The following is a 27,129-nucleotide window of genomic DNA, read 5'->3' as shown; positions in this document are numbered from 1 at the left end:
CTCCCTGCCTCCAAAATGATCCGGATCACAAATTACCAATTCATACATTAACAGGAAAATACACTGAAGCAAAGAAAAGAAAACCAAGGATGAACTATTTCTACAAATTCTAATAAATTACACAATTGCTGGTGCCCTACTCTAGCACCACTGACACACAATAAATCTTTAAGCATATATACAAAAAGCATGCAACTCTTGCCTGCTCCCATTTTTAATATTTACAAGAAAACTCACCGCTCCTCTTTTGCCTTCCTTTTGAAGGTCCTCTTCTTTCTTTTTGACGAGATCTCCTTTTATTCTTTATCCAGCGGTGTCCTTCACTGAATCCCTCGATACTCAGGTCCCTGTTCTTCAAGTCCCTGTTCGGGTGCCACTTGTGGCGGTCCAGCCGTCACAACACGAACATGCCTGAGTCGGGGAGTGAGGATTGAGAAAGGAAAGAACACTCAAACCTGAGCAGAGACGAAGAGAAGTCTGGTTTATTTCACAGAAACAGCTCCTTTTATAGGTTCACAGCAACAGGAAGCTTTTAAGGGCACACAACAACAAAAAACACCAAGTCATTGTTTTTCAAAGACCAGATTTCCTGACTCTTACTGATAACATCAGATCTTCAGCTAACAAGCTTCCTGTTATGTCAGGGTCAAAGAGTCAAAACAAGCTTAACAAACAGTTTCCTTGAAGAGTAGCAAATGCTGATGCCTTAATTATACAAAGAAGAAGTTATTTTCCAAATGTCAAACTCCAGTGGGCCATGACTGGGCCCCGACACTGGAGCATGTCTGTGTATCTTCAAATGTAGGGCACAGAAACACTAAAGTAATAGAAATGCATATAACAAAAAAGCTGACGAACAAACCAAAGAATCCAAACAGAACAATAAGCAAACACTGCCCTCCTGTTTAAAGGTTAGAAATGAATGAAGAGGACTAATTCATAGATGTTTCATCTTTTTGATATCTCACCCTGTTCTCTTGTTATTCAGTATCTGTATGTTGAACTTGCCACCAAAGAGAGGCCCCATCATCATGCTGGAAACCAGACCACAGCTCTAAAACATGCTAAAGATGTGAAGGACATGGTCAGCGAGGTAAGATGGGGATTGGGCATTGAGGCACTGGGTTAAAGAAAAAAAAACTTTGTTAGAACCTTCACCTACTACCTGTGATCGGAGTTCATTACTACAAATTATACTCAGCATCATCAAAAGAGAAGGGAAGCTATTCCCTAAAAGAGTGTAATACATTTTGTTCCTCCTCTAGATCTGTGACTTGGTTGTACATTGGGAAGGGTAACAACACTTGACTTATGTTTATCTCTTTTCTACTTTTCATTTTTTAGAAAAAGTATAAGATTCAGTATGAAAAGATGAAGGATAAGTACACCCCTGTTCCAGATACACCAATCCTCATCAGAGCCAAGAGGGCATACTGGAATGCCAGTGATGTAAGCATCCTTCCTTCTTCCTCCTGTTGTTATAGAGAACTATAACAACTAGGAGAACTAGGGTTGAAGTGCCTAAGGAATATAAGCTATTCAATTGTACTCATAGTTCAAAGTCATAGCCCACAACATGGATCAGGAAGAAAACGCGAACTAACTTAACAGTCAAGCAAAGCATCTAAGAATAGTATTGAGAGATGCTAGAAACCTATATATCTCAACTCTCCTGGGCAAAAATATGACCCTCTCTTTCATTTTTTTAGTAGCATTTCCTAAGGATACTTGGCATTAACTTATTGATGAAATCATGGTTTTGGAGTCAGACAAATGTACATTCAAATCATGATGCTGTCATTTGCTTGCTTTATGACTACATAATTTGCCTAATTTTTCTTTTCTTGTATGTCAAGTAAGGATGAGAATTGTGAAATTATATGACTGCCCAAGAAAATGTATGTAATATTCCTAGCACTCTACCCTGCTTTAATTGACACTCATGAAATGGTTCCTTTGAATGATGTGTTACATAATAGTAGTTAAAATTAGAAAGGACAGACTTTTGTATCTTGTATCATGTGATCAAGGACAAATCTGCCTTTTTTCTTTTTCCCCCAGTACTGGGGATTAAACTCAGGACCTTATTCTTGCAAGGCAGGCGTGGTACCACTGAGCTAAATCCCCTGACCCAAGTCCACCTTTTAACAATAATGAAGATATGAAATTAGTCAACCTGTAGTAGATAGTCAGCTCTACTAGTTTTGTGAGTAGAGCTGCACTACATAATTTGCAGTATCCATTGCCAGAACCAGAAACTCTCGTGGACTGGATAAGTTGAGTCTTAATCCCAGCCCAGAGCTCTAGCCAGCCCCATAAACCTCAAGTTTACAATGTAGCTCTGAGATTTCAAGGCATCTTAAGGAGATGGCACTGATCTATATCAGTTTTTATTTGGTGCTGTGGGAAGTCTACTAGTTGAAAAGACATAATTTCAGTTAGTGCTTAAAATGTAAGCTGAGAAAATCATATATTCTCAAAATTTGTCCCTTAGGACATTTTTAGTTTTCCGCTGACATCCTTCATCTTTATCATTCAAGATTCTTTTGAATATTAATTTATACCAAACTTAACTTGCATCATACAAGGGATGTTGCACAGTGAAACTGGTCCTGGGGGCTCATTATGCCCGACTGGACAGCTTTATCCCTGGGCTTCCCCAGTACCGATTTTGATAATCCCAATGTTGTCCAAGGACGTAACAAGGATGATATGTGGTGTTAAATTCAGTGTATAACCATCGTTGTCATAATCTTATGAGATTATCCTTCTAAAACAACAAAACTACCTTGTTAGAAAAGGTAGTTTTTATTATGTGTTTACTCAGCTACTCAAAAAAAAATTTGAGTTTGAAAACAGAGTGATGAAAGAAGCACCTATCTGTGTAGATGAGATGAACCTTCTGTACTGCTCTGAGGTTAGATTTAGGGTCAATTCTTTTTTCTTTTAATATATCACAAAGATAAGGGTTATGATAAAATCTCAAGGTTGCTTAGTGGAGAAGTCATCTTGACATTAGGAGTTAGGAGCTAAATGTCTTCCCTTTCCATGTACATTAATGGGTCTTGGGCTCAACATGACTGTTTTTTTCTTCTCCACCCAAATGATGTATTTGTTTTATGCTTCTATAAACTTAAGTAGTCTTAGATTTACCAAAAAGTGGCAGATAGTAGAGAGAATGCCCATAATTCCCATACACAGCTTTTATTGTTAACCAATTATATTAACATCATACATTTGTCACAACTAATAGGACAAGACTGGTCCATTACTCTTATTAATCCATGCTTGGTTTAGGTTTCATTAGTTGTCCTTGGTGTCCTTTTTTGTCTTCTAGGGTCTGAAATTATCTTTAAAACTTTTCCCTATATCTAAGCATGGAAAAAAACTAAAAGACTAGAAAGAGTTTAAGCTTAAAAGAACTCAATTATTTAACTTGGTATTTTTCATAATCCATGCACTTTATTTCTTTCCAGCTTCGCTACAAAGAAACATTCCAAAAGACCAAAGGGAGATACCACACTGTGAAGGATGCTCTGGATATTGTTTATCATCGTAAAGTCACAGATGATATTAGTAAAGTATGTACCTAGATATTCCTATTTGTATTGGGCTTTGTAACCCACCATATTTGTAGGGTGGGTTGGGATGGGAAAGATACTTAACATTGAACCCAGGGTCTTCTCTAGTCCTTTTTGAAACTAGAGATATAAAGATTAGTCTTTCTTTCTTTCTTTCTTTCTTTCTTTCTTTCTTTCTTTCTTTCTTTCTTTCTTTTTTCTTGAGATAAGGCCTCATTCAGTCTCTAAGTTGCTTATGCTGGCCTCAAACTTGAGATCATCCTGCCTCACTCTGCCTTCCAGGGTGCTAGGATAATAGACATGCACCATCATGCCTGGCAATAACCCATCACATGAAAAAGCAGTTTCCCTTTTCTAAAACCCCAGAGAGAAGTAGATGCTTTTACATCAACTTTAATGAAACTTTATGGCTATCTGTATATTTTTTTAATCACAGGTGAAATACAAGGAGAAATACATGAGCCAGCTGGGAATCTGGATGTCCATTCCTGATCGCCCAGAGCATTTCCACCATCGGGCAGTCACGGATGCAGTCAGTGATGTGAGAGTTCACATCTTCTGTTTTCACATAGAATTTCATGTCCTTATATAAATTATTAAACCAACCATTGCATAAAACTTGATGAAGCATTTTCCCAGATTCTAGATCTTGTATATAGGTGCTTAAATTATAAAATTCAATTGCTAAAAAAGTTTCAATTTTAGAGAAGGAAAAATACACTCAAATTTATAAACTTAAATTTTCTTCTGAACATATGATATTATATACATTCAGAAGATTGCAGCTGTACTCTATCTGTGAAACAAAGAGCCTATTTTTGATCCACTGGAGAGAGAATTTTGTAGAGCTATTAAGATATATAACAGTGCTCATCTAGTAAGAAATTTCACCTCTCTCTATGAAAATATAGCTGCCAAGCTAACAATATACTCTAGAAGGGTATGCCTGTTAAATCTGAATTGCTTTCACTAGTAGTAAAAATGAAGATTTCTACATACTATAAACAATGTACCAAAAAAATAAGCAGAAATCAGTATTACAAGAAGCATGTTAAGTAGCAGTTTTAATACTTCATTATTCCCTATAGTTCAGGGTCATAGCTTCTGTTTGTTCCACCTTTATAGATCCTAACCTATAGCTATTTGGAGGTGTTCTTAAAATACTTTGATGATGCTCTTCTTCCAGGTAAAATATAAAGAAGACTTTAGGTGGCTTAAAGGCATTGGTTGTTATGCCTATGACACCCCCGATTTCACTTTGGCTGAACAGAACAAGACTCTCTACAGCAAGGTACATCTTCTCAAGAATGACTGCATTCATCCAGCATCTTCTTGCACTCACAGAGATAGTAGCATTGAGGAAATAGCCCATCTTTGTTACTTCTCTCATTGCTGAGACAAAACTCCTCACACCCAAAAGTTAAAGAAGAAAAGGTTTATTTTAGCTCAACTTGTAGATATTTCAGTCCGTAGTCAGCTGGCTCCAAGGCAGGGTGGCACAGCACAGGGGCATAACAGAGGAGAAACCGTCCATGGCAGTGACAGGCCTCCCTTTCCCTGTGATCCCATCCAGGCTACAAGTCTTTTGGATGATACCACCCACACCCACGGTGGGCCTTCCCATTATCCACACCCAGAATTATGCTACACCAGTTAGTGGACTGCTTTAGTTATCATACCCTTAATCCATATTCACACACACTTAAATCTCATTTACACACCCTAGATCCAGCCACCTCCAAAAAGCCCCACTTATGAGTACACAAGGCTTTGGGGGACATCTAGATACAAGCCATATCCTAGTCTCCAAATTTCCATCCTTACCCTCACTTCTCCACCCTATAACTGGAATATATACTGAACTATTCACTGTCTCTAGGAATTTCTTTAGTATTAATCTCATTGACTACAGTTTATTTGAATTTATTTGATTTTGATGAAAAGTTATCGTGGTACAACTGCCCATGCCCATTACAGAATCCCCTCCATATTAATATATCTCCAGGTGATTTACCCCAACAGAGCTAACATAAAGCAGGGTTACTTTAATCCACAAACGGTGTACAACTTGAGAAAAATCAAATTTTTATGGCCACATTTTCCCATTTACAAATTAAAGCAGTTGAATTTCCTTCCACTGAATTCTGAAATAGGAGTCAGCCAACTGTTTCTGATGAATTTCAAATAATAGACATTTTAGATTTCCTGGGCCACATTCATTCTAGTATATATTCTTCTTTGTTTTTACAACCTTTTAAAGTTGTTAAAGTTGTAAAAACCATTCTTAACTCAAAGGGTCCTTTCAAAATAGATGGCAGCTAGATAGGTCATAAGATACCCCTACTCTATAAGAGTATAACTACCTAGTTGTTAGAAAACTGTATTTAAATTAATAAGCTAAAAACATGAAAATACTTTCAAAGTAAAATAATAACATATAGAAGCAAAAAATAATTTGATTCAGATTTTAGCTCCACATGGAAAAGAGATGTATTTGCTATCCATTCAATGAAAGTTCTCCACAATGTATTTTTGGGCTCATTTTCAAGACATCTAGCCAGGTCTACCCTTCATTGTTTTGGGAGATGGTGTAGAAATTTAATAGATACCTGTACTTGTTAGTATTTACTAACAAGTTAGTATTTACTAGCAAGTGAATGAATTTCTGTGAATGAATTATCATGATCTTGTAAGTAGCATATCTCATTCTTAAAATATACATGCTATTAAGTAATCATGTTCTTTTTCTCTAGTATAAATACAAAGAGGTATTTGAAAGGACCAAGTCAAATTTCAAGTATGTTGCTGACTGTCCAATCAATAGACATTTCAAGTATGCAACTCAATTGATGAATGAGGTATGTATGAATTAATTCGACTAGGCCTATTCAGTTCCTTTAAGAAGCTTACACTTATTTGATTAAAACCAAATATACGCCATGTCGGCAAAGGCATCCTCGGTGTTCTTTCAAACTAGATATTTTGTGTAATGTTACCATTGATAGTGTCTGTCAAAATCATGAATAAGTGACAACCCAAAAATTCAAGGATAAGTTAATATTCCCTAATGAAGTCACCAAATGACAGTGGTTCAAAGAGCTACCCTAGGGCAGAGTTGTGACTCATGCATTCAAATATATTTCCATTGTAATTTCCCATGTGTTAGTGTATAGAAGTACCCATCTATACCAGTTTTTCCTGTAACTATCCTTGCAATAATTTAAGTTAAATTTAATTCAAGATAGCCTAAATAAGCAAGTTAAGAATTTATTTATCATTTCCCAATATTTGGATGATTTTATAATTAAAATTACATTTAACTTCCTGTTTTCAGATTTATGTGGAATTATGTGAGTTCAAAAATGTTTAAAAAACTACTAAAATATATCTAACAGTGAAAATGTAGTCAGTGATATATTTATTAAAATGTATGACATTTTATTGTTTCTATTTTATTTTAAAATTTGATTTAGTTCATTTTCAGTAGATTTCCAAGCTGGACACTTCAGAAGAATTGCTGATGGTAGCCTTCTGGGAGGACAGTCTTGATATATTTTGTTTCTATTTTCCTATTTAAGCAAAGGATTTCCAGATCTTTTTAAAATTAAATTATTTAACTAGTGTCCAGAAATCTTAGAAGACTGTACCAGTTTTTCCATGAGCATTTTAGCATAAGTTATGGCATTTGGATTCTCACATCCTTAGATGGTAAGCCTGTAGCTTATCAGTACCTTATTTTAAATACAGTGTAAGAAGCCATGAAATCTAACATTGCTAATGGCATCACATGAGAAAAGATAGAAAATAGTAGGCACAAGGTACTGCAGTTTCAGCTTCATAAATCTGATCTCTCCCAGGCTCCAGCCTTCACCAAGTAATCTTCCTTCACTAGACTGTCTGCCTCCCTGTTTCTATTGTTCTGTTTGTTTTGGGAACCTTTTCCTAGAAATGATATGTTTCTGGCTCTCTGAAATATTTAACCTGGGACATTTCTCTGTAGTCTTAATGTTGTACTCTTGCTATAATTTGATATGATGTTTGAGCAGAAAAAATACAGAGCTGATTATGAGCAGCGGAAAGATAAATACCACCTGGTAGTGGATGAGCCTAGACATCTGCTGGCTAAGACCGCAGGCGACCAGATCAGTCAGGTACTGTGATGGGGCTGGCCGGATGGCCCAGGCAGGACTGTGCTCCAGTTTCTCATAAGGTGTCGTCACGTCTGCTGCAAGGATGTCATAGGTTCTGCCTATGATATTGGGCTGTACTGTGTCAAAGTATCTGTGTAGCCACCCAAAGAGCCCATGAGCTGTTTGAGTGAGCCAGTTCACACTCTGTGTCCTCACTTGGGCAGTGGTGAAGACGAAAAGAGAAGCCAGGTCCTCCCACAATGTATTCTGCAGAACTTGTTTGTAAACAGCAACTATAAATTGCTTTAATTAAAAAAAAAAAAGCTGTGGAAGGAAGAAAATGGAACTTTCTACTGTGTTTCTTTTCCGATGATGTCTTCTTCTCTATATAGAAATTTTTGTTGTTACTTTAGCCAGACTAGCGATATCTTCCGTTCCCAAGAACTACTGACGGGCATACTGCACTCACTGTGCCTGGCATTTCATACATTTGGTGTCTTCATCCACATAGCTATGTGAGGCCACAAAGTGTGTGTGTCTACATCTCTTCACTCGGAGGTGACTGTGTTACAGAGCTGTGTTCCCTTCTGTCTTCATAAGTCTCTTTTGTGCTTCACTGCTCTTTGCATGAACAGAGAAAATATAAATCTAGTGCCAAGATGCTTCTGAAACAAGGATGTAATGAAATTCTGCGCCCAGATATGTTGACTGCTCTCTACAATACGCACATGTGGAGCCAGGTAATGTCTGATGCGGTGTGAAGGAGGCTTAGACCTTGGGTGCATTCCCTTCTATGCTTCCATTGGTCTCCTCTCCCTGCTCCTGCCCATGTGAGATTCACATGATAGAGGTGGATAGATACCCACCCCTTGGTACCGACGAGCTCTGAGTATGGCCAAGCATGAGGAGGGCCAGTTATCATTTGTGTATCTGATACTTTGGGAGCTCCAAGAAAGATTACCTGGGACTCTCTCAAACATCATTTCCAAACTGGTATATTTGTCAGTATTTGCCTCAAAGAAATAGATTATTAGCACTTGAGGCTATTTAGCAGATTCAATAGCATTTAAAGCTCTGAATGTTTCCATCTAATTTTCCCATTTTTCAGTTATCTCTGCATCTGTGCCATTTGGGAGAAATAAGGGTCACCATACAGCTGTTTAAATAGTGCACATATTTATGGTGCCTTTTGAGCCTGATATTGCTACACTACTTCCAGCCCATCTGTTTTCCCACACTTGTTAACCATGCCACTGATAAAGCTGTCTTTCCACATACGACTATATTTCCAGTGGAGCTGAAAGGCAAATGGAGAACAGTAATAAATGGTGCTAATTGTTAATTATTAGACGCAATATTAATAAAATGCCATTTTTCAAAACAAGAAAAAGTGGTGGGTTTGTTTTGTTTTGTTTTTGACATAGGATTTTGCCATGTAATTCAAGCTGGTCTGGACCTCACTGTGTAACCCAGGCTGGTCTTGAACTCGGAGCGATCCTCCTGCCTCAGCCTCCTGAGTGCAGATGTGCACTACCACACTTGGCTCCCGAAAAGTTTTTAGTCAGTCTTTTGTACTAGGTACTATTTTACCATTTTGGTTTTCCATCAGGCCGATACATAAAATGAGGGTGAGCTCTTCCATAAACATCCTGTTAGCCTGAACTTTTTCCTAGGCCTTCATATATTCATTAAACACTTGTGCATGAAATTTTGTTGTGTTGCCTGTATCTGTCCTGCTTCAAACAGCTTATGTGCATGTAAAAATGATGACTTGTAAATTACAAAAATAAATGTATTTTTAAATGATAAATACTTTTTAAACTATATATACCATACTTAGGTTTTATTTTGTATCTGTGTTTCATCTTTTTTTTTTTTTTTGGTACCGGGAATCGAACTTGGGTTCTTACGCTTGCCAGACAGGCGGCAGAACCACTGAGCTAAATCCCTGGCTCTGTGTTTCATCTTTGATATTGAAAAACATTTTGAGACCACTCATATATTATAAATGAAACAGTACTTACCAGAGTGCAGAGGATAAAGTTTTAGTCCTGCTGTGAGATTCCCTCACATGTGCCCGTGGCTCAGTCTCAACCTTTTGGGCCTCGGTTGATTCCCATGTGTATAAAATATATTGGAAAATATTATTATTATTATTATTCTCTGTTCACTCTACTACACTGTTCCTGTCAAATACAAATTTATATCAAACATGAAAGCTACCGTGACACCATTTCCCATTCTGGTGTCTCGTTTGATTTCTCAGAGTTAATTCATTCTTCTCTTCTACAATCTAGATCAAGTACAGGAAAAATTACGAAAAATCAAAAGACAAATTCACTTCTGTCGTGGACACTCCAGAACATCTGCGTACTACAAAAGTCAACAAACTAATCAGTGATGTAAGTACAAGAAACACCGAGTAGACGCTCGGACTCGGGGCATTTGTGAATGTGAAGGGCCATTTGAGATTGTCACATCTGGGAGATTGATAGCCATTTAGTGGGAGGGAGGCAAGGATACTGCATGTCTGCTCTGCACAGGGCTCTTCCAGCCAAACTGGTAGCCGTTCCAATTGAGAAACACTGAGGTCTTAGCAGAGAGCCTGAAAATATGAATTTATAGAATTCTCTTTCTTTTTCTTTTTCTTTTCTTTTCTTTTCTTTTCTTTTCTTTTCTTTTCTTTTCTTTTCTTTTCGTTCACCTTCTCCAAAAAAGCTTTGCATTTACATTTTTACGTTGTAACAAGGGAAGTATAACACTGTGCTTTTTAAACTCCTTCAGATACTTTATAAACTGGAATACAACAAGGCCAAGCCCAGAGGATACACCACAATCCATGACACGCCCATGTTGCTGCATGTCCGCAAGGTTAAAGATGAAGTCAGTGATGTAAGTCCTGGAGTGGCCTTTCAGTTTCTCTATTTGTGCCACTGTCTAATATGATGTAACAAACTCCAGCTCAGTTACCTATTCCTGAGTTACAACCACCCAAAAGCCTAGTTGCTTAAAATAGCAATCATCTGTTTTGCTGGTGATTCTGCAAGTTGACTGGGCACAGCCAAGTAGTCCTGTCACACATGCTGTTGGCAGACAGCTGAGGTTTGGCTGGGCCTGGGTAGCCAAGATGGCTACTCCAGAACAACTAGCCCCATGTATGAAACCCCTCCAAGGTGCCATTAAACTGAAGAAAAAAGCTGACTGATCTAGTGCTTCACAGTGTAGTTTATTAGGGAGACTTATTGACAGAAGCACAGTTCTAGGAAGCAGCAATACCAAGTGGATCCCTGCTATCAGGGCCAGAAAGAAGGACACATATATTAGTCAGAACAAAAGGGACTTCACCCAAGCTGGACTGTACCTGGTTTCTCTTAAGCTAATATTGAAGTGTCGGGCACGTTCGTGGCACCAGGGTGTGAAGCAACACAGTGTATTCTAATTGTTTTGTCTAATTATGTACTGGAAACTGTAGGAAAAACTTACACAGGGAAAGTTATCCGGGACAGTCATGGTGGTTATAGCTGGTCTTGAACTCACAGTGATCCTCCTGCCTCAGCCTCCCGAGTGCTGAGATTACAGGCGTGCACCACGCCCAGCTCCCCTAAAGATATTGATGAGTAATCTAGGTCTATGGTAAAGTCCAGAAAATTGCATATTTTTATGATCAGTTTAGTACACCCTACTTTGGCCCCCTTAGAACAGTTCCTTTTGTCTTTAATCACATTAAAACTTAACGTTCTTTCCCCCAAATTAATGGGAAAACCCAAGATGGAAATGAGCACCATGAAATTTAAGAGAAGAAAAAGTAGGGGAATCTAGAAGTCCTAGAAAGATGAGGAAACTTCCTTCCCTGGGCCCTTCCCTCCCATCGCACCTCCACAAACCAAACCTGCTACACATCACTCTAGCACTAGCAGTCGTGAGGAACATACCCGTCCATTCATTCATCCAGTATTAGTTTCTTTGTCCAGACCCTAGGAATATGATGATGAATGAGGCAAAACCTTTGCTCTAAAAGGGTTCTGCATAAGAGAATAAGCAGGTGAACAATTACCACTGACAAGTTAACAGCAAGAAATATGAGAGCAGAGAAGAATGTGACTCAAATTTTGTTCCAGTGAGCTGGCAGGGTATGGCTTCTCTACTAGCAGCAGTTTTCAAAATGTTCTGGCCTCAGGCTTTTCTGACGTGGAAAAGGGGAATCATGCAGGGATAGCTGTTCAGTTGGTCCTTTCACACGAGCTTATGGAGGTAGATCCTGCGGCAACACTGATGACCACATCAAAGTGCCCTTCGAGCTGGTGTTCAGATCTGAGACAGGAAAGTGAATCCTGTGTAGATGAATACTTCACTGCAGAATTTACAAAAATAGCCTACTATAGGAAGCATTGTGTAGTACAGTCATGGTTTCAATTTCTTAGTCTTTAAAATGCTTAGTAGGATGCTACAGAAAATTTTCATCACTGTGTTCCCTCCCACAGCTGAAATATAAAGAAGTTTACCAAAGAAATAAATCTAACTGCACCATTAAACCAGATGCTGTTCATATCAAAGCAGCCAAGGATGCCTACAAAGTTAACACCAATGTAAGTTCCATGCATTTCTCTATGCTCTTAAGGCTCCCACCTATGAATACCAAAATGGCAGTTAAATTCCAACATGAGTTTTGGAGTTGTCTGAACCATAGCAAAGCCTGATGGGGCTTTATCAGTTTCTGCAGGACGTGTGGCCTCTTTTCACATCTGTTCAGGTAGTTGAGCTCTAGTGCATCCAGATCAGGAGTTAGGTCCCAGGAGCCAAAAACAAAATGCCTTTGGTCCTCACAAAGGTGACACTGAATAGCAAGGGTGGTCTCCTCATGCTATGAGTATGACACCCCGCTAGTCTTTGTAGTGGGTGGCTGTGAAGCCGGACATTTAGTTCTAAAGGCTGCACTTTAGAAAGTGCCTGAGCACCTGCCATTCTCCTCCCGGGCTCCCTTTCTGCCTCAAATTCTAGAGTCTGCTCCCTTCTTTTGAAGCAGAAAACTTCTGAGCCATTTGGTCTCCTCAGGCGTTGGCCTGGACCTTCCTCCTGACCAGATAGCTACTCCCTGCACTGAGTGCTCTCTCCACTCTCTTGGGTGGAGCATCTTAAAGCCCCTACCACAGAAACAATTCCATGCATTCCATGCACTGTCTTTTAAAAATATATAAATGGTTAGTATAATGAAACTATTACAATCCAACTAATGCTTAATGGTTGCCAGAGAGAACACATTTATTATGGCCAGCAAACTGAGGCACCTGAGGAGCTGGCAGATAGCTTGCAGGTGTTCTGAGAATGGACTGATGGATGGGTAGAGGTAGAGGTGTGGGAGAAAACAGGTGTAGTAAAATGTACAATATGGAGGTCAAGTGGTGGTTGCATGGGTATTCTCTGTCATTGGATGACCTCAGAGTGGTCAATTTTCTGCATAAATTGTACAGATTTTTTTTTTTGGATACCAGGGATCAAGACATTGCACTTGTGAGGCAGGCACAGTGCCACTGAGCTAAATCCCCGGCCCCAAAATTGTAGATTTTAATTAGGGATCTCTGTTATTTCAAAAACTACAAGGTGAGGTGTGTTAAAAATGCAAGTCCTGTGCCTACTGTGTTTATGAATTCTGCCTGATTGATTTCTATCATGTTAAAAACAGCTGGACTACAAGAAACAGTATGAAGCCAACAAAGCCTACTGGAGGTGGACCCCTGACCGACCAGACTTTATGCAGGCTGCCAAGGCGTCCCTGCAGCAAAGCGATGTAAGATGGGAAGAGAGATAGACGTCGTGGTTATTCACAATACTGTTGTGGATGTTAACCCTAATTTGGGATCCAGAGGAGGGTTGAGGGGAGTGAAAGGCAAGCTCAAAGATGCAAACCTGGCCATCAAGCCCATTTTCCTACTGCTGCACCCAAACACTGAGGGCTCAGTCCTGAAGGGGAAAGGCTGGGATGGCAAAGCTTCGTCTTGGTTCCCAGGATGGAAAACAAAGAGCCCGGAAAGCTGTGAGGGGCCGGGAAGCTGTCCTTCGTTCAGGGAACATGGCCTCATCACCCGCTTAAGAGGACTCCCTTTGAGTTTGCTCAGATGCCCAGCTTCCTCTTGCGCTTGTGCCCCACTCTTCCTCTGCTTTTCTTCCATCACAGTTTGAGTACAAGCTGGACCGAGAGTTCCTCAAGGGCTGCAAGCTTTCTGTCACTGATGACAAAGACATGGTTCTGGCCCTCAGGAATTCCTTAATAGAAAGTGATGTAAGTATCCAGTCTCTTCCACTGTACCTGACTTCTTCAGTCCCCTGCTCTGTGGCACAGTCCCCATGACCATCCAGGAAAGGACGGAGAAGGGTAGGTCTGTAGGAGCTCAGGTGTGGTCCTGAAACATGGCGGCCATACCCTGATGGCCACCAGTGATGTGACTGAGCCAGGCGGCATCTGTGCCGAGGCTGTGAAACCCAGGTTACAGCTTTCCATCTGGCAGTTCGCATGGCACAAACTAAGAACCTAAAGGCCCGGCTGAGTTCTGTATGGACACATAATCATTTCTTTTCTGTGGTAACATATTCTTCCTATACTGCAGTTTTCTTGTCTACTTTGTTTTGTTTTGCTTGTATTTTGAGATATTTTGCAGTTGAGACAGACCTGGAACTCACTGTGTAACCCAGGCTGGTCTCGAACACTCAGCAATCCTCCTGTCTCAGCCTCCCAAGTGCTGGGATTACAGGTGTGCACCACCACTCTAGGCTTCAGTTTTCTCATCTGTAAAGAAGTAATGCCTTGGGCCGGGGATTTAGCTCAGCGGTTCGGTGGCCTGCCTTGCAAGCGCAGACCCCAGTTTCCTCCTGTCTCAGCCTCCCAAGTGCTGGGATTACAGGTGTGCACCACCACTCTAGGCTTCAGTTTTCTCATCTGTAAAGAAGTAATGCCTTGGGCCGGGGATTTAGCTCAGGTGTTCGGTGGCCTGCCTTGCAAGCGCAAGGACCCGAGTTCAATCCCTGGTACCAAAATAAATAAATAAATAAAGCCTCCCAGGGCTGACCGGAAGGCCAAATGACATATTTGAACATGCTTTGAAGTAGTGTCTATCTATATAGAGATCCATCATGGGATGTATTTTGATCCTTATTAAAGCCTCAACTTGCAAGTGATAAGCAAAAGCTTCTTTCTCAGGATTTCCAAGCATCAGAATCTTTAAATGAGTTTTGTGATCTCAATTTGTCCATGATGTTTTTCTGCCAGCTATAACCTAGTGATTTGGGGGCTTAATAAAAATGCACAGGAACCCTAGAGGAGCTAAAGAAGTGTTTCCTTCCTCCACAGCTGAAATACAAAGAGAAACACGTCAAGGAAAGAGGAACCTGCCATGCCGTGCCTGACACTCCTCAGATTCTCCTAGCAAAGACTGTCAGCAGTCTGGTGTCTGAGGTAACCCTCCAGCAACCCAGATGCTCTGCTCCTGTCTTGGACTCAGGCCCCAGGCAGATACTTTAATAATCTTCCTGTGGATTTCCTCAGAACAAATATAAGCGCCATGTCAAGAAGCACCTGGCCGAGGGCTCATACACAACACTGCCGGAGACCCGGGACACCGTTCATGTCAAGAAAGTCACCAAGCACGTCAGTGATGTAAGTGGCCAGCTGTGGGATTCTTGCAGCAGCAACAGCACTTCCCCTTAGGGTCTGGGGAAGGACTGTGACTGCCTTTTCGCTTTTACAAATGCTTTCCTTTACATAGTTTCACTCTTACCATCAGTATTTACGTGTGAACTCTAAACTAATTTTTAAAATTCTGTGTTTATTTGCTTTCTAGTTAGGGCAACTTTGACAGATGAGGGTTTTGCACAGGACATAGTATCTAAAAATACAAGCTGTCATTAATAATGCTAATAATGCTGATGAAGGTTGCCCTCTCCTGTTGTTAAAATTGTTGCTGTACAATAATTATTTTATTTTTAATTCTTTTAGTACATGTTTGTAGTACATGATGTTTACATTCCCTGTATGGAGTTGGTGATATACATAACATGTCACAGTTCTTTTTCATCCTTTTTCCCTCCTTTCCCTCCCCTTTCTATCTCTTGATTCCCTTCCCCTTTAAGAAAGAGCTATCTCCATACTTCTTGTTATCTTTTATTTTGGCCTTTATTTATACTATGGGCTTCTCATATAAGAGAAACCATCCACTGTTTAAGCTTGTATGTTTGATTTATTTCACTTACTATTATGGTCTCAGGGAACAGCTACGCAGTTTTGGACAGCTAAAGTCACCTTTTTGTGCGTCAGTAACCTTTTCCTACTCCATGAGTAATATTGTAGTAATCCTGGTATTATATTTTATATATCTATGTGATTTCATATATTTTTAAAAGGTAGAAATGGCACATAAAACAGCTTAGTTTGCTTGTACTCGGTTCTCCAAAGATTACTGCATGGTTTGGGCATTGGGTTTCAGGACAGAAACCGCAGGGAAGAATCAGAATGTGGGCCAGAGATCTAAGCACCAGAGTACTGCCAAGGGGGCAGTCAGGGGTTTTCCTGGAGGTCTTCTCAGAGTTCTTCAAATAAATCACTCTTGCTCCCGGCTTCCTCTTCTCTCATAAATAATTCTGACTCTCTTTAGACAAATTACAAAAAGAAATTTGTCAAGGAGAAAGGAAAGTCCAACTACTCCATCATGCAGGAGCCTCCAGAGGTGAAACATGCCATGGAAGTGGCCAAGAAGCAGAGTGACGTACGTTTCCCCTCGTGACATTCCTGAGCCCACTCATGGCAGTGCACCCCAAGGGCGTGCATGCCCCTGTTCTGAAGTGTGCTCACCCTGATTTCTGTGATCTGGTAGTTTAAAAAATATAGTGGTGGTGGTGGGGATTTGTTGCATTTGGAGTAAAAGGGTTGTTTTTGCTTAATGGCGACTTTTGGAAAGACAGCATATTTCAAGTGAGTAAACATTTTCTCCCCACATAAAGGTTGCTTACAAAAAAGATGCCAAAGAGAACCTGCATTATACCACAGTGGCTGATCGACCAGACATCAAGAAGGCCACGCAGGCAGCCAAGCAGGCCAGTGAGGTAAGGGTGATAGTTAAAATGTCTCCAGTCCCCAGTGGTCTCTGCCAACAGAAGTAAAAAGTACTTATTACCAAGAATGCATTGCCCATTTTGGTTTTCTTTGATCCAGGTGGAGTACAGAGCCAAGCACCGCAAGGAAGGCAGCCATGGGTTAAGCATGCTTGGTCGGCCAGACATTGAGATGGCCAAGAAAGCAGCCAAGTTGAGCAGCCAGGTAATGCAGAGGACAAGTGGCAACTCTAGTGTGCAAAGATTTTGAAAACCTCACAGAAAGAAGTAATTCCCAGAATGAAAGTGCAGTATCAACAACCAATGAGATATTATTGGTCTGTAATCGCAGTACAGAGCTTTGAAAAGTGCTGAGCACCTACTTTGTCTTTCTTCTCTCTAACCACTCTAGGCCTTTCTTATTCTCTATTTTGCCATTTATGGGTGTGCATCTGAGTGCCTGTGTGCTTAACTGTCATCATGTGATAAAGGGGACCTTACTCTAAAAGTAAAATGTACATCTTGAGGGTCTGATTCATACTTGAGTTGCTACAGGAGACCTGTTAACAGGCAAAGGTCGTACAATTCTAAGTTCTCAAATGCAATCAGGTGAAGTAATTTTTTTCTTTTTTGTGGGTGGGTAGGTGTGATAGTGCTGAGTAACCCAGGGCTTTGTGGGTGTGAGGGCCCTTGTGGGTACTCTACCGCTGAAGTACATCCCCATCCCTTTTAGTTTACTTTGAAACGCGGTCTCACTATTTCGTCTAGACTGACCTCAAACTTGCAAACCTCTTGCCTCAGCCTCTTGAGTCGCTAGGATTACAGGCATGCATCACTGTGCCTGGCTGGAACCTTTATTCTGTCATTCAACATTCATATGTTGAATGCCTGGGATAGGAACTGAGGAGGAGCAAATGTCTTCAGACTACATGTGTCTGGATAAATAATTACAATCTGGTGTGATAAGTATTTGATCAAGGGTGCTCGTAGAATGCCTCCTTTTAGCAGATTTCATATTATCAAGAACAAGCTGGACATGGAAATGTGTTATCCTGGAGCCAGGGATTTAGCTCAGTGGCTCTGCCGCCTTGTAAGCACAAGGTCCTGAGTTTGATCCCAGGTACCAAAAGGAAAAAAAAAAAAAAAAAAGAATGAGAAATGTGTTATCCAAAGCTGATTGTCACATTGCCGAAGTTGCTTTTTTTGATCAATTACCTACAACATCCTTAAGTTATGACAGGTTTTCAGACTACACTGAGAGATTCCTTCTACCAGATCTTGCAGACAGCAAGTTTTGGTCCCACAGGACTTGAACTCAAGAATATCATATTTCAGGCCGGGGATTTAGCTCAGTGATTCTGCTGCCTGCCTTGCAAGTGCAAAGTCCCAAGTTTGACCCCTGGTACAAAGAAAAAAGAGTATCATATTTCTCCTCCAATTTGGAAATCTTCCCTTCATCTTCTTCATTATCCATTCTCTTCAAGTATTTAAATAATAGGTTTGGAATACATACTTTTTAAAACAAATTCTTGGTTAAAAATTCTTTATTTTTCAATATTTTGAAAATATTACCCCATTGGATACTTGTATCCAATGTCATGATTCCCTTTATGTGCTCCGATTGTGCATTCTTTTTTCTTTCCATTAAGTTTATTGGTGCATTTAAGGTAAACAGTACAGTTACATTCATCATTGGGATCTTGTACCTTTATGCAACGTATCTTGGTTCCTATTTATTCCCCATTCCCTTGCTCTCCCTTTACCCTCTCTACCCTTCTGTATTTACAAAGGCTTTGTTTCCATTTTTTCCTTTTTTTCATGTTTTTTCTTTTGCCTTATTGGAATACGCACTTTTGGCTCTATGTACTGACTTGCAGCAATATCAGACATGAGATCCCAATCTTGAGGAAGATACTGTATAAAGTATTAACAGCAAGTGATAAAGCAAGTTGGAATTATGAAAAAAAAGGTTCAGGGACTGCTGACAAGCAATTATAATTTTTTGTTTTAAAATTTCTGTGCAGTATTTTTATTATTATAAGTTAATAGACTCGTATAACCATCTGAGACCAAGAAACAGAATCACTAACAACATTCTCTTAGGGTGGAATCTCTAAAGAATGAAATACTCCAAGAACTTATATAAACATTTTTTTAGAGTAATGTAAATTTCCAAGGTCATAGTTTATCAAGATAAAAACCGAAAAAGAAAGATTTTGATGTTGAAATTTTGAAAATGTCACTGTTTTTAAAAATCAAGAGGTTCATTCTTCTAATCCTAAGTGAATCCTGTGTTATGAAGAATAGGACCCAACAAGATCTTCTTATGAGTTCATCTTCCTGTGAGAAACTTGCCTCAGGTTTGACAGCTCAATAGTGTGGTCTCTTGCCTAAGGGGTCCTCAGTTATCTGTAGGCTCTCCCTGCTCTGACTTTGCTGTCTCGGTAAGTACTTTAGGCAGAATACCCCACAGGCCAAAGGAGAGAGCAAGGACACAGCGCCACACCTTATGTTATCCCTATGGTGAGGAATCTTAAGAAAATTAATGTTCTCATCTGTGATGTAAGACTGATACCAGCAAGCCCACAGTCATCTTTCTTTTTCTCTCATCAAAAGTTGCACTTTTTTTCTATAGATTTTGTGTTGGAATGTGTAGAATGCTGTGGAAATGTGTAGAAGGATAGACTTTTGTATACACATCCCTCTTTGCTGCGTGAAATTTTCCCTCAGTTATGTACTTGGAATAAAAAGACGAGATGTGGAAAGATAGACTGTTTAAGCTGCTGATGCCTGATCAAATTAAATGATGAAATGAAAACAAACTGAGAATCTCACCTCCAGCCATACAAAGAAAACCACTGTTTCTTCTAAAGTTATCTATCATCTTTGCTATTTCAAACATTTAAGGCTGTTAGTTGATATAGTCTCTTGGTTTAGACATAGTACGAATCAACAGAAAAAAAACACTCTGTTTTGACCCAGCTTTTACACTCTTTATTTTACAGTCTTCACAACAAGAACTGTTCATTGTTCTTTATAAGTACCAACATATAATTCTATTCTCTGAAAAACATCTGAGCAATTAGATGTTGGACTGCTTCCAAAAGCTTCTGGGAAATATTTAATTCATAAACACTTCCCTACAATATATCCATAATAGGCCCGATATCTGAGCTTAATGGGATGACAGAAGACTGATCTTGCTCTTGCTGGTCCATGGCATCGCAGTTACTTCACAGGCTTCTATGGTTTACAAGAAAAAGCAGGCTTGGAACCCACTCCATAATGCCACATGTATACATTGTTACCACCTTTACCACTTGATCCAACACCGTTCTACTGCTTCCTGAGGTCCTGGATCCTTCGAGATGTAGTAGTTCTTAAACAGACCGAGCCAGGAAGGAAGGCCCCAAGTGTTGCCTCAGATTCATATTAGCAGTGGTGTGAGGCTGCCTTTGCATGGTGGCCTTCTTGTGGAGACATACACTTTCTTTAAAGCTGGAAATTTAACTTGAAACTAAAGTGAAATCAATGGAATTGCTGTTCTTAAGAATGAATATATTCTCATAAATGAGTTAGTTCCTATTAAGACAGAAAGAGGACTTTCAGCATACTTCTAGAACCGACTACTCTCACTGGAAATGGGCCTCTGACTTCTTTTCTCCACCCATCTGCTGCATGTTTGGTTTACTTTCTCATTGGCGTTGCCTACTTTAGGGGAACATTCCATCTTCTGGGTTTCTATATCCCTAAGGAGAAGTTGCCTTCTTTTGATCTAGACTCCAGTTCCTCACTTCTAACTCTCCTTCACCCACTCTCCATTTCTTTATCTTGCGAGTAAATGTCTTTCAGAGCAGAGCTGCTGTATTATTGCTTACATTTTGTCTTCCAGCAGCACTGCCTTTCTGTGTCTGTCTTTGTGTGTCTATCTCAGCGTGCTGCCTTCCCCTGCCCCATCCTGTATGCTTGTCTTCTCTCTGCACTCTCACTCTGGAGGGATTCAAAGTATGTGAGCCTCAATGCTGCAAATATATTTTATTCCACGTAGCAGATCTCACTGTTTTTGGCATTTCAGTGGTCTCTCTTTGTGTCTCTTGTGCTACATATGTCAATGGTGGGGCAGGGAAGCACAGTGCCGAAGCGCGAGGATACTTACTACCTTTAGATGCCCACAGAGTTACATATCCCAGTGACTCAATGCCGGTATGCTGACTAACGAGTGAAGCTTTCGTCTTAGCAGTAGCAGAAACTCGAGGCTCCCCTGAGAGTTAAATATTGCCTGTTAGTCAGCTAACCTGTAGAAGTAGCTCCTTTTCAAACAAATGGAATTCTTCTTCAGGACTTAACCTTCCAATATTATTGACAAAGGCATCAGTCTGTTTTTCTTTTTCTCAGTTATTCAGTTTATTTCTCTTAGGAGTCATTTTCTTTAGATATACTTAGGCATAATGACTGTTTCTTCCTATCATTCAACCAAATCATGTTTTTTGAGCAACTATTAATGCCAAGAACTATGCTTATTTTTAAAATTGAGTTTATAGTCAAAGTACTATTCTAAAATAGTAATAAATTCTCCTAATTTAAAAGATTCTTATTTCTCAATCCTCTTGATTGTATACAACTATTTTTCCACCCCACAGTAGACCCAAAGTATTTTTGGTTTTGCTAGTTAGGAAATGCAAAATGCTCCAAATCAAGTACATTAGATTGCTCCTCAGAGTTTAGCCTGATACCTTTTTCTCTTATTTTTATTTTGCATTAAAATGAGGTAATTTTCACACTTCTGGATAATATAAAAATGAGCAAGGTCAATATTATATCACTTGATCTCATACTTGATTCTCTATGCCCCTATATAACTATTAGTTGTTAATAATTCACCCTTTACGCTTAAAAATGTCCTAGTTTGGATAATGACTTATATGATCTCTTTGTGTATAATGTATGCATATTCTTTGGCATTTATGTTTCCACTATTCAACAGTTCCCAGATTGATTGATTTACAGAAATAATCTGAATGTTTGAATTTTTTATTAGGTTAAATACCGAGAAAATTTTGACAAAGAGAAGGGCAAGGCACCAAAATACAATCCAAAAGACAGCCAGCTTTATAAAATCATGAAAGATGCTAATAATCTTGCAAGCGAGGTATGTTTTTTTGAAATTGTGATTAAATAATGTAACATAACATTTGCCATTTTAGCCATGTTTAAGTGTATAACTCATAGCATTAATTACATGCACAATGTTGTTCAACTATCAGCATGATCTATCTCCACAACGTTTCATCATTCCACACAAAATCTCTGTAACTGTCCTTTCCTCCTCTTACCCAGTGGTAGCCTCTGCTCTCCTTTATGTCTCTGTGTACTTACCTTTTTCACAGATTTTATATAAGTGGAATCATAATATTTTTCTTTTTGTGTTTACCTTATTTTACTTAGTGTAATATTTTCAAGGTTCATCCATATTGTAGCATGTATCAAAACTTCATTATTTGGTTTTGTCCATTCATCTATTAATGGACACTTGGTTTTTTTCCATCTTTGGCTGCTCTGAACAAGGTATGATTTTTATAACTATATCTAGCATTTGTTTTCATGATGAAATATCTTAGCTCGATTTTCATTAGTGCTGCTCTGTTTTCTATTTATGTCATTTCTCTTTTTCCTTCCTGAACTCACAGGTTAAATATAAGGCAGACCTGAAGAAACTTCACAAACCTGTGACTGACATGAAGGAATCTCTGATAATGCATCACGTCCTCAACACAAGCCAACTTGCGAGCTCTGTAAGCTCAATCATTTGTTCCAGAAACAACTTATTTACCCATTTGCAACTCAGTTCCTTCTCTGAGCTCACATGCACCTCTGCTGCTGATACACCGGATTTATTACAAAGCTCTGCTATCTGATTATACTTATCCAAACTGCATCATTAGTCAGTATTTTTGCAGTGTTTACATTTTTCCCTGATTAATCATTTCTTCTCCTTCTATGTACATAGAACTATCACCTGAAATAGTTTCTTTCACTTTTAACCTTTAACACCTACTTTGAAGAAGCCATGCAACTTGAGTGTTTTTATCTGTATTAACTGACAATACTAAACCTGGCTCTTCATCTTTTAAATTTTTTTCTTAATCCTTTAGAGTTTGCTAATTTTAGTTTGGTCTTGACAATGCTGCTGTGAAAATGTCAAATCCAAAGAGGAAAAATAGAAATCCTGAGCAGCTTTCCAAACCATGTGCCTTCCCCCACCCCCTTTCAGTACCAGTACAAGAAGAAATATGAGAAGAGTAAAGGCCACTACCACACGATACCAGACAATCTGGAGCAGCTTCACCTGAAAGAGGCCACAGAGTTACAGAGTATAGTAAGTTGGTCAAGACTGACTTTTCCTCTGGTACACATTCACCTATGATGTTAGAAAATTTCAGGGATTCACTCAAGAACAGGAATGATGCTTTCTTTATTAGTACATATATGTAGTATATAATGATTACAGTTATTGTGTGGAGTTGGTACATGTACATAATACATCTTAATTCTTTCCTTTCTCTCTTTAAAAATTTTTTTTAAATTTTTACCCCTACCCTTCCCCTCCCTCCCTTCCTGCTCCTTCTAACTGTTGGTTCCCTCCCCATTTGCAAAGACGTTATATTTTAATCATCTTTTTCATTCTTTTCCCTCCCTACCCTCCCTACCTCCATCATGTGTTCTCCTATCCATTTGAAAAAGATCTCCCTACTTCATCTTCTATTTTGCATATGGTCTTTCTCTTATATGCTTGAAAACACTGCACAAGGAGAGAGGGCTTTGAATTTAGAAATGTCTTGAAGTATGTTGTAATATATGGTAATGTCATTTATCTCTTGTGGAGAAATATACACGTGCAATGTGTTATTCAGTTTATAACACGGCTGGAAGCATGAAGAGAGAGTTACAAGAGAGACAAACCCCTCCCAGGAACTCCCATATCTTCTTTGGTCTTCGTCTCAGAATAGGAAGCCTTCAAGAAAGACAGGGAGTCTTAGGAAGGTTTGAACAAGAGAGGTGACATGTTCAGATCTACCACTGAAGGAATCTCTAGATATTTAAGAAATTATTAAATTTGTCAAATAATCTTCAGAGGAAAGAACTTGTTATCATATGACCTCTGGATCACAAATTCTCCGTTACTGAGGTCCCGTTTGGTTAGTCACTAGGTAGATAGATTACTAGGAATGCCCTGCATAAAGCAGCACGTACCCCCACGCCTCTATTCTGAAGTCTTGCTACAACCAAGAGAGCTGAGATTCGAGCAATGCCCTTCAGGTGCTGTGTGAACAAAGGCCTTTGCTTCCCTTTCAGTTTGTCCCCTCGGAAATATGAGCATTCACGTGGCTCCCCCATTTCTAATCACATGTTATGAGGAAATTATATTTGTAAAATAGGACTGAGCGTCAGGTTTATTAACAGTTCAGTCAACATGTAAACTAGTAGCCAGGCGTGGTGGCGCACGCCTGTAATCCCGGCACTCGGGAGGCTGAGGCAAGAGGATCACTGTGAGTTCTAGACCAGCCTGGGCTACATAAGTGAATTCCAGGGTAGCCTCAACTACACAGTGAGACCCTGTCTCAAAAAACAAACAAAACAAAACAAAACAAAACAAAACAAAAACATGTAAACTAGCTTCATTTCTATACCAGTACATGTGGGCTGGATGAAATATTTGATCCATTATGACCCAAAGAATTGTTTATTTATAAATAAAGCTGCATGCTATCTAGTCAGTCAAAACCCCAGGTCTCTAAAAGTTCGTGTGAAATAAAAATGGAAATTTTTAAAAATCAGAAATACTGACTAAATATGTTAAAGTGTTAGCATTTACACATTAAACCTTCTCCAGCCTTAAGTATGTAGTATGTACACTCTCTTCCATGTATTTCTTTGCATCAATATTTCTTTCAGCTGATTCTTGTCAGTGGTTCTTTGTCTCCTTGAATTGAATCTACATCCTGATTATATCTCTCCACCACAACCCACAGAAAGCTCCTGTACCTGAAAGACAGCCATAAACGGAAGTGACAATGAGATGACCCAATAATGAATCATTTCAAAAGTACTGTCCTTAACCTGGTCTCTGACTAAAAACCACCAGAAAAGAAGTGTCTAACAAAGCTTTTCATTGCTAGGTGAAATACAAAGAAAAATATGAAAAGGAACGAGGAAAGCCCATGTTGGACTTTGAAACACCAACCTACATCACTGCCAAGGAATCTCAGCAGATGCAGAGTGGGGTAAGTTCTGCAAAAACACATCACACATCGATGATATCATTACACTACTGAACAGACTGCCAACAAATGCATCCAGCCTCCTGATGTTCCAAAAGTGGTAAGGCTAGAACTTTTTAACATGCGAATACTAAAATCTTTTTCATTACAGAAATCCCTCAGTTGTGTTATTAAAAAGTGTTCTAGGGCCGGGATTTAGCTCAGTGGTTCTGCTGCCTGCCTTGCAAGCACAAGGACCTGAGTTTGATCCCCGGCACCAAAAAAAAAAAAAAATGTTCTAAATAGTAGATACTTATCATTTATGATTTATTTTAACAGCCATTTTCATAAAATAAAAACACAGCAAACTACTTAGCACTGAAAAAATTATATAGAATATAATTTTAATTTTTCTTTGATAAATGAAAAGTTCCCTCTATGCAGATGTATCATTCATTTTGAAATGCTGTCTGTTCTTGGTAGGATGCCCCAAGTCAAAACGGGATCAGTAATCAAGACATATATCAAGACCCCAGAAAATTAAAAATCAAGGTGTCATATTTCCTTTTCTAGTGGAGGCATTAAAAACTTTTTTTTTCATTTTTAACCTCAAGCAGAGAGGAATGAGATCTTATTTTGAATCTTAGAAAGTCTGTTTCTTTGGAAACAGGCTTATTTGGAATTTGTTTGCCTCTTCTCCATGGGGACCTATTTGCAACTATATAGATAAATGGTTCTTGACAAAAGTACCAGTTTTGGAGCTTAAAAGCTTAAAATCATTTCAAACTAGTGGTGGATCCAAGTAAAGAAGCTGTGGGCATTCTTTTACTTACAACTCTTCTGTTAATTTAAAATCCTATTAAGGTTTAAAAAAAATCTGAGGCCCAAAGAAGATTCTCAACCTCAGCTTCCTCAGGGCTGTTGTAGGCAAAATATTTCCAGGACAATCAGACAAGTGTCAAATGTGTGCCCATTAGAACTTTGTCTTAAGAGGCCATATTGAGATTTTTTTTCTTCCTAAAACTATAAAAAAAGATTTTTTTAACTTGTCTTTTCTTCCTACTCACATTAGAAAGAATATAGGAAAGATTATGAAGAGTCCATTAAAGGCAGAAACCTAACGGGCCTGGAAGTCACGCCAGCTTTATTACATGTCAAATATGCAACCAAAATAGCAAGCGAGGTAGTGGCCGCTTGGTCTTTTCTTTCCCTCTTCATCCAAATAATTGCACTAATGACACTCACCAATGTATTCCCGCTGCCATTTTCCTCACCACCTAACTGCAAGTTTCAGGTTGAGTTCACATGTGTTTGGTGCTACCACCTAATCTGTTACCCTGATAAATCTTCTAATTTCTTATGGAATACCTAGTGAAAATATGCTTACTTTACCCTTCTATTAATTCCTACTCTTTTATTTGATATTTAATATTAACTGATGAAGCTTATACCCCACCTCTGACTATATCTTAACAGTGAGCTGTTAAAAATGGGAAGGGTTGTTTTCTGTTTTGTTTTTGTTTTCACTATTCACCTAAGAGAACAACTTAGGCTTTCTTGTCAGTACTGTTACTTTTACTTTGTGATATAGCGAGAGTACAGGAAAGACCTAGAGGAAAGCATCCGTGGAAAGGGTCTCACTGAAATGGAAGATACTCCTGACATGGTACGAGCAAAGAATGCCACTCAAATTCTCAATGAGGTAAGACCACAGACAACCACATGCACATAAGTAATAGAATATCTTTTCTTACTCGAATTGCACCAAAAGACACATATCCAGAAAGAGATAAAGCTTTTTGAATAGCAAATTCTATATCCAGCATTATTAACCATTAAATAAAATATGTCAATTTCTGATGAATGGTTGTTATAACTAATTATTTATCTAATATTTTTATTTAACCTTGATATATTTGATGTGCTTATTTAAATTAAAACACAGCATGAAGTGGTATATATCTAAATTTAATCCTAGTTATATAACAAACCAGATTTAAAATTTTCTATTTAACTTTCTTAAGTAGAGAGTGATAGAGGCGTTCAAAAGGAGGAGCTGTGTTGACTGAAATACATAGGGCA

The 27,129-nt window shown here is 39.0% G+C and overlaps 1 protein-coding gene across 2 annotated transcripts in view; it reads left to right on the top strand.

Moving 5' to 3' along the window:
* Nucleotides 1-27,129, top strand: part of Neb (nebulin) — a 224,331-nt gene that overhangs the window by 173,470 nt on the left and 23,732 nt on the right. The window contains exons 130-153 of one of the 2 annotated variants that reach the window (XM_033757144.1): nucleotides 989-1,093; nucleotides 1,345-1,449; nucleotides 3,477-3,581; nucleotides 4,018-4,122; nucleotides 4,768-4,872; nucleotides 6,335-6,439; nucleotides 7,628-7,732; nucleotides 8,347-8,451; nucleotides 10,009-10,113; nucleotides 10,496-10,603; nucleotides 12,193-12,297; nucleotides 13,392-13,496; nucleotides 13,884-13,988; nucleotides 15,054-15,158; nucleotides 15,249-15,359; nucleotides 16,354-16,464; nucleotides 16,700-16,801; nucleotides 16,911-17,015; nucleotides 21,828-21,938; nucleotides 22,477-22,581; nucleotides 23,061-23,165; nucleotides 24,967-25,071; nucleotides 26,120-26,230; nucleotides 26,639-26,749. In XM_033757144.1, coding sequence (XP_033613035.1) covers nucleotides 989-1,093; nucleotides 1,345-1,449; nucleotides 3,477-3,581; nucleotides 4,018-4,122; nucleotides 4,768-4,872; nucleotides 6,335-6,439; nucleotides 7,628-7,732; nucleotides 8,347-8,451; nucleotides 10,009-10,113; nucleotides 10,496-10,603; nucleotides 12,193-12,297; nucleotides 13,392-13,496; nucleotides 13,884-13,988; nucleotides 15,054-15,158; nucleotides 15,249-15,359; nucleotides 16,354-16,464; nucleotides 16,700-16,801; nucleotides 16,911-17,015; nucleotides 21,828-21,938; nucleotides 22,477-22,581; nucleotides 23,061-23,165; nucleotides 24,967-25,071; nucleotides 26,120-26,230; nucleotides 26,639-26,749 — 2,550 coding nt within the window. The remainder of the gene's footprint in view (nucleotides 1-988; nucleotides 1,094-1,344; nucleotides 1,450-3,476; nucleotides 3,582-4,017; nucleotides 4,123-4,767; nucleotides 4,873-6,334; nucleotides 6,440-7,627; nucleotides 7,733-8,346; nucleotides 8,452-10,008; nucleotides 10,114-10,495; nucleotides 10,604-12,192; nucleotides 12,298-13,391; nucleotides 13,497-13,883; nucleotides 13,989-15,053; nucleotides 15,159-15,248; nucleotides 15,360-16,353; nucleotides 16,465-16,699; nucleotides 16,802-16,910; nucleotides 17,016-21,827; nucleotides 21,939-22,476; nucleotides 22,582-23,060; nucleotides 23,166-24,966; nucleotides 25,072-26,119; nucleotides 26,231-26,638; nucleotides 26,750-27,129) is intronic. The other variant, XM_033757143.1, reaches the window with a different exon arrangement.

Source organism: Fukomys damarensis, unplaced genomic scaffold, assembly GCF_012274545.1.
Source record: "Fukomys damarensis isolate Sample0158 unplaced genomic scaffold, DMR_v1.0_HiC HiC_scaffold_29, whole genome shotgun sequence".
Classification (NCBI taxonomy): Eukaryota; Metazoa; Chordata; class Mammalia; order Rodentia; family Bathyergidae; genus Fukomys; species Fukomys damarensis.
Note: the sequence above shows the minus strand (reverse complement) of the source record. Positions and strands in the feature narration are given on the sequence as shown.